This window comes from Rosa chinensis, chromosome 3 (assembly GCF_002994745.2).
Source record: "Rosa chinensis cultivar Old Blush chromosome 3, RchiOBHm-V2, whole genome shotgun sequence".
In the NCBI taxonomy this organism is placed as follows: domain Eukaryota; kingdom Viridiplantae; phylum Streptophyta; class Magnoliopsida; order Rosales; family Rosaceae; genus Rosa; species Rosa chinensis.
This window is the reverse complement of record NC_037090.1, coordinates 10,390,154-10,402,701: the sequence shown is the minus strand read 5'-3', so window position 1 is coordinate 10,402,701 and position 12,548 is coordinate 10,390,154. Positions and strand designations below refer to the sequence as shown.

The 12,548-nt window shown below is 36.9% G+C and overlaps 1 protein-coding gene across 1 annotated transcript; it reads right to left on the bottom strand.

Moving 5' to 3' along the window:
* Nucleotides 1-554: 554 nt before the first annotated feature.
* On the bottom strand, nt 555-2,301 carry LOC112193902. Its single transcript, XM_024334163.2, has 2 exons — nt 1,248-2,301; nt 555-1,151 (listed from the first exon to the last, which is right to left on the bottom strand). The coding sequence occupies exons 1-2, from the start codon at nt 2,170-2,172 to the stop codon at nt 838-840; spliced, it is 1,239 nt and encodes a 412-aa protein (XP_024189931.1). The 5' UTR covers nt 2,173-2,301; the 3' UTR covers nt 555-837.
* Between the last annotated feature and the right edge of the window lie 10,247 nt (nt 2,302-12,548).

Sequence of the window (12,548 nt, the reverse complement as noted above, 5' to 3'; positions counted from 1 at the left end):
ATTCCATTTCACAGAGGCACATATACCAGAAGGCTTTTGTGCTTTCTCAGCTCATATAACACCACCGGGCAAAATAATAGTGCACATTGGGGGGTTGTAATTCAGCTATGATGACTCGATATTTTTAGAAATATAGTCTCCACCTACCGACCTTTTCTAGGGGGACGGTGTTGACAATAATGCCACAGGATTTCAAATTTTGTAAACTAAATTTGTTTTCTAAGTAATGTGGGTGGTTAGTATGTTAATGACTTCTTCTTGTAAATAATTAAATCCTAGAGTGAGATTTAATCATGAGTGAAACACTATCATTACCCGAACTGAATTTGTTATGACAGATTAGCTTACGCACCTATTTCTACTTACATTTTACACCTTCAGAAAGAAGCAAAATTATGCTCACATTCCAAGCCAACCCTAAGAAATTTTGATCTGATGTTTGATTGGTTTGTAGAATTGTAGAATTTCTAGATTGCAAACCAAATTAATGCAACAAATACATGGATTATCTCTCTTGGCACCCAAAAAAAAAAAACGAAATGCTATAGAACTAGTTATGAGAATTCAAAATTTCAATTATGATACCATCAAATCAGATTAGATTTCACAGAAAAATCTGCCCCCCAAAATGTCTATTTCTCTAGGTGCAGGGGACAAGCAATTAAATTTTCCAGTTGCCGCTTGCTGCAGCCACAGCGAAACCAAACTCCTTTCACACCAAAATTGCTAAAATTTCAAAGTGACAGAGATCGAAACCTTGAAGAAGTACTATTATACTATTATCAAGGACTATTAACTATTTACAGGTTTGAGGCAGCTCCATCTTCTTCTTCAAGCTTAAGAAAGTTGCACAATGTCATCAATGGCCTGGTTCAATAGCACGTCAAGGATCAGCCCCTCAACTTCCACACAGATTTCTTCGAATCTTTCATACTCGACCACATTCTTTGATACCCAATTTGACTCTTTCAATTCTTCTTCTGTCAAACTGAAGACTTTTGTCGCCAAAAGCTCCGTGGAATCTCCGCTGTCCTCGTTCTTAATTGGCTCCATATCTTTGATTTTGACTGCTCTCAATTCAGGGTCTTCATTGTAAGAAACTCTTGGTGGAGATTTCATCTGGGATTTCAAATCCTTGGGACTTGAATATTCTGCAAGAAACAATAACCCAAAAGCAAATTTAGGATTGGTCATAGAAATTTCGTAGAAATTTAAATAAACCCATTTAGCTCTGGTAAGTAACTAACCTGATACCCAAGTTTCATGTTGGATCAAAATGTCATCAATATCAAAAACCGAAACAGGACTTGAATTCTCCGAGCACGAACTATTGTCAACAGCCACTCTTTTCTTAGCTTCATTCTGATGTTTTCCCTTCTTGCATTTTGGCTCTTGCACCACTTTCTTCTTCTTCTGAGTCGTTGTTTTCTTCGGTGGAGTATGTTCCCCACTACCTTCACTTAAATTTGCTCCACCATTTTTGCTCACAACCTTCTTATAAGGAACAGAGTACCCCAAACCCTCGTCTCCTTTGCAATTACGACTAACCTTCGAAGATTGGGCACTACATTCTCTTCTAGGCTCATCTTTCAACTTCGAAACCTTCTTGCTATTTTTCTTCACTACCTTCTCTTCATTCTTCTTCTTAATCACCTCACTACTCTCCCTGTTCTTACTCCTCTGTTCCTTCCCCTGTTTCACTTCCTCTGTTTTCTTCACTTTCGACCCGAACTCCTTCCCCTTATCCACACTATCCAAATACACCACCAGAAAATCCTGACTCTCCTGCTGACTCATAACCCCCGGAACCTCCCGGAAAGAGACGGAGGTCCGGACACGGCGGTGCTGATTAGTCGGAGTCAAATCAAAATCCATCAAGTAATCTGCAAAGCTCACCGACTTACTTCTGGTAACCAAATCCGGGGCTCTCACCCAGTTCGTCTCGGGAAGAGACTCCAGCCCCATTAACCTGGCTACTATTCCAGGCGTGGCTGTAGCCGAAGGCGAAGGAAAAGTTTGGAACTTGGGTTCATGGTTTGGAGTTTTGGGTGGTTTAACGAGTTGGGTTGGGTTAGAGTCTAGAATGTAATCTGATGACGGGTGAGTCGGAACGTTGCCGGTGCATAAAAGCCGGCGTACGATGCCGTTGAAACAGCTAGAGTTCTCGGTCATTGTTGTTGTGATGGTGAAACAGAGAGACGTAGCAGAGAGATATGGGAAAAGTGAGAGCAATAGAAAAGAGTGAGTGGGAAGGTTTTCAATGGCTTTCTGCGACTTCGTGAGGAAAAGTTGAATGCTTTGGTCGTTGGGTTCACATTGGAAACTAGAAGGAAAATGTGTGGGTGCGTGTGTGGAGGTACGCGCTCTTGGGTCGCGTTTGGAGCGTGTAGGTTTGCTAAGGAAATTGATTGAGTTTGCCATTTTTGGCCTTGATAGCTATTTGAGGCCTCTGAGCATTGAAGTGACAAAATAAGGAATTTGAAAAAACGCGTGGGTCTTATTTGGTGCTGGGCATAGCAGTAATTGTGGTTTAAAGAGGGTCCTACAGGGGATGCCGATGTTGTTGACTATTTTGATCAGTCTATAATGCAGGGCCGGTCGGTCTAGTACGAATTCGGATTCCGACCGACTAACCCGTCATGGGCTTAGAGTCCTAACCACATGGGTTGGAAGTTGGGTTGAAGGGATGCAAGACCCAAAGTCATTCTTTAATTGTTTTAAGTTCTAGAATTGATGTTGACCAGACTTGTTAAAAGATGAAATTTGGAGTGGGATCGATCTTAAGTTGGATTTATTTAGCGACAAAATAATTTTAATTTGAGTCTAACAATTAATCTGTGAAATGATTGATAGTTATATTCAGATATGTATATGGATATCCAATCTATTAGTTCAGTCTGTTTATAATAAAATATTTAAACAGAATAATTAATAAGTACTGCTTAGAAGATGACTACTTCTCTTGCATTTCTTTTTTCCTTTCTTTGATTTGATACTAGATTGAAGATCCGTCTCGTGTCTCTTTTCTCTTATATTATCCATTAATTAGTATATATCGAATTTAATTGATTTAAATCTCAATCAAAGAAGATTTCTTGTATGATAGTTATAAAGTTTCAATACTTTAAAAATAATAGTCCTTGGAATGTATATAAATATTATTTTTTATGAATTTTATATCAATTATTTTTTATGAGTTATTAACGGATTAATTGATTATTGATCTAAGGGTGATCTAACTCTTTTAGTTAATGGATCCGAATCGTTAATAGATTAGCAGATCGAAAAACTAAGTCTAAATTCTTTTAATGATTATAAATATAGATTGGAATTGGATCAAAATCCGATATGTTTTTTTTTTTTTTTTTGACTTTGTCAAGGGAAACCCAAAGGCTTCCTAGGCCCAAAATCCGATATGTTGAGAGGTCTGATGTCGCTAAAGGCAAGCGCGCAATTTAACCCTGAAATATCGTTAGTAGTATAAGCAAATAGGGATCGTTCTATTCCGGGGATTGAGGGTACACCTGTAATTGTGTAACAAATAAAGAAAAGTATTATTTACAAAAATAAAATAAAGAATAAATATATACAATTGAATAAACAAATAAAGAATTAAAATAATAAAGTATTATTTACAAAAATAAAGTAAAGAATAGAAATATATACAAGTAACAAAATAAAAAGGAAGGGGGGTTTAAGAATTATAGAATTGAAAATTAAGATAAAGAAAATATAAAAACACATGTACAAGAATGAAACATAAGAAACAAAGATTAAACCCAAGTTTATCATTGAATTCGAATTAACCCTACATTGTTCTTCCAAGTCATGTGAAAGGAGTTGATCATGTGAAACATTCGAAAGCAAACGATTTCCCATATTTTACTTTTCAATGCTAATTAATCTAAGCGAAAGCACCTAGATTAATCCTATTAAACATGCAATCAAACCCTAGAAAGCTAGTCAATCATGTCATGTTTAATGCATTACACATAGAGAAAGGCTATCAACTCAAGTGTACAACTTAGTATGAATAAGTTCACCTAATTGCAATCCTCTTCAATTGAATTCGATTTTTGTCCAAAACCTTTACTACTTTGATTCAAGTTTACACAAAACGAAAAGTCGATTTCATGTTCTTAAACCTAGCACCAATTACATGCAAATCCTATAAGTGTCGACCCAAATAAGATAAACATATAAAAGTTTTCTATCAAGCAAATTCAATCGAACAATCACACATAAGCAACTTTGGAATCACAACATAAGAATCGAAATTCTTTATTCAATCATAAAATTTCAGAATATAAACCTTGTTCAAACATAAATGTTAACTAAAAACAATTCTCACGAAACTAAGCAAGATTACAAAGAAAGAGGTTGAATTACACCATGAGATGGAGATGGGGATGAAGGATGAAACGTTATGGATTCTTGAATCTCGAAAGCAAGCTTCAAGGTGGAGGATGGATGATGATGCTCACGGCTCCTTCTTCTTCTTCTTCTCCCTTGCTTGAAACGTTGAATGCACTAGAGGATGGAGAGAAAATGGAAAGGAAATGGAGAGACAAAGAAGATGGAATGGATGAAGGAATTGGTGATTGAGAGTGAGAGGAGAAGGTGTTTAAATAGGGAAGAAAAAGAAGAGTGAAATGATGAGATGAAGAAAAATAATGAAAGTGGAGTATGAGAGTGGTTTGTAAAATATGTAAAAGATGAGATAATGATGAAAGCAAAGCATGAAGGTGAAGAAATGTGGAAGTGATGATGATCTTTTAGGGTAGAAAAATTGTATCCAAGGAAAAAGAAATGCTTTCTTCATATGGGTGGGAAACATGAATATGTGGTGTTGAGTTGTTTTTAGGTCAGTTTCTTCCCCTTTATTCCTTCAATTATTTCTCCATCAAAACTTCAGAATGAGCCTTCGACTTCTTCATAAAAAATGTTCCACTATGAGTGTATATCATCCTCACAAATTTTCAGAGCTTTATTCCATGTGGTTGGGCCGGAAATGCTGCTGGACCTCTTACAGGTCCAGTTTTCCGGTTTTGCTTCTGTAGAAAATTGGGCTGATTGTTTGAAGACCTTCCACTCATATTTTTCTCTGACACTCTTCATAAGAAATGATCATTTGGGTGTCTAGAATGGATCTGGAGAGTTTCAGCTCATTTCGAGTTCATTTGGTCAGGTGGCCGCTCCTTCTTCCTTGCTTGGCTCTGATTCTCCTAGCCGGAGTAAGAAAATATTCAAGGTTGACTTTTTAGTGCATTTTCATTCTTCTCCATCATTTCTAGGTAATTATGGACGTAACACTCATTTCACCTTCATCTACTCCAATGTACCTAAAAATAGAAATTGAATTAAAAATCGATTCGTTAAGGAATTAACTAAGCAAAATGTGAGGAATTAACTATTAAAATACCACATTAAAATGCTCCTATCAAATTCCCCCACACTTGGCTTTTGCTAGTCCCTTAGCAAAACAAAAAAAAAAAAAAAAAAAAAAAAAACAAATCCAAAACAGAACAAAGACTTGACAAAAAGCAAGTAAATGACTCTATTGCTCCTAACTGTTGTCTCAGACACTCCAAACTCATGGCTTTCACGTTAAACACTTAATCAAAATCACAAAGATAATTCCATGGTTAATAAACCTGTGACATTCATATGACTAAGCAAGATATGGAGAACTTAAGTTATACAGTGAATGATAGCATGTTTCGAACAAGTCCAATCCAAACTCACAGGGCATACTCTCGATTTTTCTCTCAGAAATGGCTATGCTTAAAAGCTTCACACTCAAGTATATGCAAGAGAACAAATTGTAAGGCAACAAACAGCTTGCATATTTCATCAATAAACACATTTTGTGAAGAATTTTTAAAGACCTCATGAAATGACTAAGTGCACAAATGGACCTAAACCATAAGCTCGACTGCGTAACTGACTCCACTAACCAAAGATTGCCCATCTCAAGGATCAAGTTAGCACTTAAAACAGGTTGTAATGGGGCTAAGCTAGGGTTTTCGAAATGAAGATTAAGGATACAAAAAAATCCTAAGGACCTAGCAGAGCATATAAGGACCACCTTATGTCATCATTTTTGTAGACCAAATATCATTGTTTTGGGCCAAACCTTCACTCTAACCAACATGGGAATGGACAAAGGCATAATTTTCAACTTTGAGCCTTCTACAAATTTGCAAGTCCAAAACCACACTTCAACATTTTCCCAAGAGTTTTCTTTTCAATTTTTCTTCTCTTTTGCCGCTTTTCTTTCTTTCTTTCTTTCTTTTTTTTTTTCAAGGCAAATTTTTTTTTCTTGGATTTTTCCCACCCCATACTTGTCTTTCATCGTCACCCCTACATACTATGTCATGCTCTACTAAGTCCTTAAGGCAAGGGTAGAGATATCCTGTACTAAGCTCATGGTAGGGTAGTGAGGGTGATGAAACAAAGGTTTTCAACGTAGGCTCAAAGGGGTTCATTCTAAGGAGTCCCACGACGGGCACAATTGGGGACACATGCTTGTTTGGCTTTGGTGGTTACCCTAATGCCTTCTATCCTATCCAGGATCAGTGCATATTATGGCATACAAGTTTTGACAGTCACAACAGCCGAGTTCTAGTACTCTCTAGTCCATTAAAATCTATGACACATGATCATTGGATTTCCAAAGAATGATGAGGTTTTGCAAATACAGCCACGAAATTCTAGAATTATCAATAAGCACTCGAAAAGAAAGTATTTTAGCACAAAAACTCACTTTGGGTCAAATGAATTAGACTTAATCCTAGCATGCTTAATGAACCAAGTTACAATCCTATCTCAAATCTTCATACAAGCATCACAATGTCGATTAACCACAGAAATCAATTAAGTCTTATTTTGATTGTGAAAACCTTCAGCCATGAATTCAGAGACATGTTCATCCTAGACGTTTAGAAGCATCCTAAGACTCAAACAAACAAAAACACTCTAAAACCAACATTTTTTTTTTTTTTTTTTACAAATTAATTTAATTTCAACACTTAGGTACGGGAACAGGGAGTCTCGATGTGCAATGGGACTGAAACAGCTACCCTTTTTCAAGACTATGTTTAATCCAATATACCTTAGTGTATCACAACATCAATTAAAAACAAAAAACACAATCCAACATCAATTATTTTTCATTTTTTTTTTTTTTTTTTATATACTAACTACTAAAAACACAATAAAGCAATAACCCTTCCCCCATACTTAATTCATGCATTGTCCTCAATGTATAAACAAATATAAATCATGCAAAGCATAAATCAAGCATAGAAGAGAAAGTTAACACAACGAAATCTAAAACAACTTAAAATTCATGAAAATAAAATAGAAGGAAGAGTTCAAGAAAGCAAATCTGCGTTTGATGGCTCCTCCACAGCTACAGTTGAAATGGGTTGCCTCCCATGCAGCGCTTAATGTTTAAAGTCTTTCAGCCTAGACTTGTACCTCCATTTACTCCTTTGGAGTAGCGGTGTGCGGGCGAGTGGCAGCCCTCTTGCTGGTTTCAGCCTTCGGAGGTGGGTCCTCATGTTGTGATGCAGTAGCGTCCTTGCGAGGAAACCCAGGAGGATAACTCTGCAAGTTATTGACTTCCTGAGCAAGCTTGTTTATTGCAGTGTGACAGCGGATCAAAGAGCAGTTCATCTCAGAGATGTAATCGATCATGCAATTGACTCTCCAATCTGTCACCATAATACCATCGCGGAGAGAGGAACGCAAATCATCAATCAAATCCGACAAGCTTTCCAGGGTGGCCATAGGCCGAGGAGCACGAGCAGCTGGTGAGGAAGAAGACTCTCCGGGATGCAGTCTGGGAGAGCGACGAGGCAGAGGAGGGGGACTGCGGGTACGCTCACGGATAGGACGATGGTCCCATGGACGAGTAAGCCCAGCTCTAGTGGCCGCTTGACGACCTTCTTCTTCCAAAGAGAGAACACGGCGTTGATTGACGCCCCTGCGAGGGGTAACCTTGGTTCGAGCCATGAGGAAGTAGAAGGAATTTGAAACTGCACGCTTAGACAAACCTTAGTAAAATCTGGAGGAGACAAAAAAAGATGTATATATGAAGCACAAAATAGGTTTAGAAATCTCAACAAGCATACGGTTTTAACAAAGCTTCTCCGGGAAGGAGAAGAGTTATGATAGTTCACGGCCCAAGAAACTCCCCCACGTGTAAATATTCCTTTCTTTTCCTGGATTTATGGCATGCTTTCGGCTATAGCTTGTCTGTCACGGATCCTCGAGATTCGTTTGATTCCCCCACGCGTCCTTTCTTTTCCTTGATTCACGGCAATTAAACCTGCTTTCGGCTGTAGCTTATCTGTCACAGCTCCTCGAGATCAGTTTGGTTCCCCCACGTGTCCTTCACGAGCCAACAGCTTTTCCGTGTTTTCGGGTGACTTTAATCCAACGCGTAGATTTAATCTCAGAGATCGTCGATCCAACGGTGGAGATCTGCTCACTCGTTCTATAAATAGGTGCATTCTGAGCGACTGTTCACTTCAAAAGAAAATTCTTCCGAGTTCCAGCCTTTCTCTCTCAACCCTTCAGCCTTTCTTTCGAAACTCAAATCCTCTCTTCATCATCATGGAACCACGAACTCTGCAACTAATGGAGTTACAAACCCAGCAACAAATGGAATTACAAGCCCAGCAACCAACCGAGGAGGGAGGAAGCATCCAAGCAGCCGGGAGTAGTAACCGGTGGGCTCCCACACCGCCTCAACTAAGAATCCTCAAGGGCCTTTACTATGATAAGGGTTTTAAGTACCCAACTCCAGAGCAGATTCAAGAGATCTGCCTTCATCTGAAACAGTATGGGCAGATCGAGGACAAGAACGTCTTCTTTTGGTTCCAGAACCTCAAGGCTCGTGAGAGGCAGAAGTTGAAGGAATTTCGGAACGTTCCGGTTGGTGGATCTCTCGATCTCAATTTTGGATCCACTAGTTCTACTGATGATGGTAGATCTATTGATCTAAACTTTGGCTCACGTGTCGGCTATGGTGTTGATGGAACGATCATGGAACAACGAGGAGAATATCACCAGGAGATTGAAACCCTTCCACTATTCCCCATGCATGGTGAGGACATCTTTGGCAACATGCAGACTACTTCCGAGGGAGGTAGCGGCTATGGCGGTGACTCTCGCATTTCCCTTGAGCTCAGCCTCAACTCCTACGGAAATGCAGACATAGCTTAGTATAGAGTATTTTTATTATTATTATATATATATATATATATATTTTTTTTTTGTAAATAGCTGAATTTAATAAGACTGAATAAATGAAGTTTTTTTTATTTTTTTTATTTTTTTTTTATAAAGGACTCAAAAATAAAAGACAAAAATATATATAGGACTCAAAATGAAAGACAAAAATATAAATCCCTTCCCCCACACTTAAATATTGCATTATCCTCAATGTAATCAATTAAAAGCATGCAATGAAATAAGTAAGCATAGATAGAAGACATTTACGAAAACAAATCCTAAAATAAAAACAATAGAGAAAAAAAATGAAAAATAAAAAGAAATAGGGAAAGAGAAAGCAAATCTGATTATATTCTGAATTGGGTTGCCTCCCAAGTAGCGCTTGTATTTTACGTCTTGCAGCCAGACGGTACCTACATTAAATAAAGTTAGTAACTATAATTAACAAAGAAATACAAAATAAAAACAAGTATAACTATTAATTACAAACTACAAGTAAAATTAACAAGTATTTTGTACATAAGACACAAGTTAAGTACTCAAGTGAGTCTAAAACGTGAAAAGTATTTTTACAAGTTTAAAGTGTGAAACAACAAAATAATTTACACGTATAGAGTATTCACAAGTATTTCTTTTGTTATAAACATTATTGATATCGAATCAAATTCCAAGCGGTAAATCAAGTGGACGTGCGGCCCAAGTATAGTCGCCTAGACACAAACTCCCTTTCAAATCGTTTGGGCAACCTTACTGAAATGGCCAGGTGGGGGAGGACGAACACGAGAGGAAAAATCCATTTTGGCATGAGCTACTCCCACATAGTGGTTTAGGCCCATTTGCAAGCACTTCTGGATTCAAAAACCCGTCATGAACGTTGTCCCCTTCCTAGACACCATTCCACATAGGCTATACTTACTAAGATGAAAAAGTTCATAAGTGTGAAGACAGTTCAACAAGTGTTAATAAAGGCCGCCCTCAACCTTAAGGGACCTGAGCTAGGTACCAATAAGGGGTTTAGGCCAATATTAACAAAAGAGACTTCACCTATTCCTCTCAATTTACAACCTACAATTAAAATTCGTGTTCAATAATATAAATAATATTTAAATTAAGTTTTAAACAATTTATATACAACAAATATATACAATAAATGACACAATTTAGCAAGTGATTTTTCAATCCCCGGCAACGGCGCCAAAAATTGATGTCGCTAAAGGCAAGCGCGCAATTTAACCCTGAAATATCGTTAGTAGTATAAGCAAATAGGGATCGTTCTATTCCGGGGATTGAGGGTACACCTGTAATTGTGTAACAAATAAAGAAAAGTATTATTTACAAAAATAAAATAAAGAATAAATATATACAATTGAATAAACAAATAAAGAATTAAAATAATAAAGTATTATTTACAAAAATAAAGTAAAGAATAGAAATATATACAAGTAACAAAATAAAAAGGAAGGGGGTTTAAGAATTATAGAATTGAAAATTAAGATAAAGAAAATATAAAAACACATGTACAAGAATGAAACATAAGAAACAAAGATTAAACCCAAGTTTATCATTGAATTCGAATTAACCCTACATTGTTCTTCCAAGTCATGTGAAAGGAGTTGATCATGTGAAACATTCGAAAGCAAACGATTTCCCATATTTTACTTTTCAATGCTAATTAATCTAAGCGAAAGCACCTAGATTAATCCTATTAAACATGCAATCAAACCCTAGAAAGCTAGTCAATCATGTCATGTTTAATGCATTACACATAGAGAAAGGCTATCAACTCAAGTGTACAACTTAGTATGAATAAGTTCACCTAATTGCAATCCTCTTCAATTGAATTCGATTTTTGTCCAAAACCTTTACTACTTTGATTCAAGTTTACACAAAACGAAAAGTCGATTTCATGTTCTTAAACCTAGCACCAATTACATGCAAATCCTATAAGTGTCGACCCAAATAAGATAAACATATAAAAGTTTTCTATCAAGCAAATTCAATCGAACAATCACACATAAGCAACTTTGGAATCACAACATAAGAATCGAAATTCTTTATTCAATCATAAAATTTCAGAATATAAACCTTGTTCAAACATAAATGTTAACTAAAAACAATTCTCACGAAACTAAGCAAGATTACAAAGAAAGAGGTTGAATTACACCATGAGATGGAGATGGGGATGAAGGATGAAACGTTATGGATTCTTGAATCTCGAAAGCAAGCTTCAAGGTGGAGGATGGATGATGATGCTCACGGCTCCTTCTTCTTCTTCTTCTCCCTTGCTTGAAACGTTGAATGCACTAGAGGATGGAGAGAAAATGGAAAGGAAATGGAGAGACAAAGAAGATGGAATGGATGAAGGAATTGGTGATTGAGAGTGAGAGGAGAAGGTGTTTAAATAGGGAAGAAAAGAAGAGTGAAATGATGAGATGAAGAAAAATAATGAAAGTGGAGTATGAGAGTGGTTTGTAAAATATGTAAAAGATGAGATAATGATGAAAGCAAAGCATGAAGGTGAAGAAATGTGGAAGTGATGATGATCTTTTAGGGTAGAAAAATTGTATCCAAGGAAAAAGAAATGCTTTCTTCATATGGGTGGGAAACATGAATATGTGGTGTTGAGTTGTTTTTAGGTCAGTTTCTTCCCCTTTATTCCTTCAATTATTTCTCCATCAAAACTTCAGAATGAGCCTTCGACTTCTTCATAAAAAATGTTCCACTATGAGTGTATATCATCCTCACAAATTTTCAGAGCTTTATTCCATGTGGTTGGGCCGGAAATGCTGCTGGACCTCTTACAGGTCCAGTTTTCCGGTTTTGCTTCTGTAGAAAATTGGGCTGATTGTTTGAAGACCTTCCACTCATATTTTTCTCTGACACTCTTCATAAGAAATGATCATTTGGGTGTCTAGAATGGATCTGGAGAGTTTCAGCTCATTTCGAGTTCATTTGGTCAGGTGGCCGCTCCTTCTTCCTTGCTTGGCTCTGATTCTCCTAGCCGGAGTAAGAAAATATTCAAGGTTGACTTTTTAGTGCATTTTCATTCTTCTCCATCATTTCTAGGTAATTATGGACGTAACACTCATTTCACCTTCATCTACTCCAATGTACCTAAAAATAGAAATTGAATTAAAAATCGATTCGTTAAGGAATTAACTAAGCAAAATGTGAGGAATTAACTATTAAAATACCACATTAAAATGCTCCTATCAAGGTCTTAATTTGAATGTGTTATGTATGAGGTTGATATTATTAGTTAAAAATCAAGGTCATGTTTGACAGTGTTAATGGAAGACGTGAAC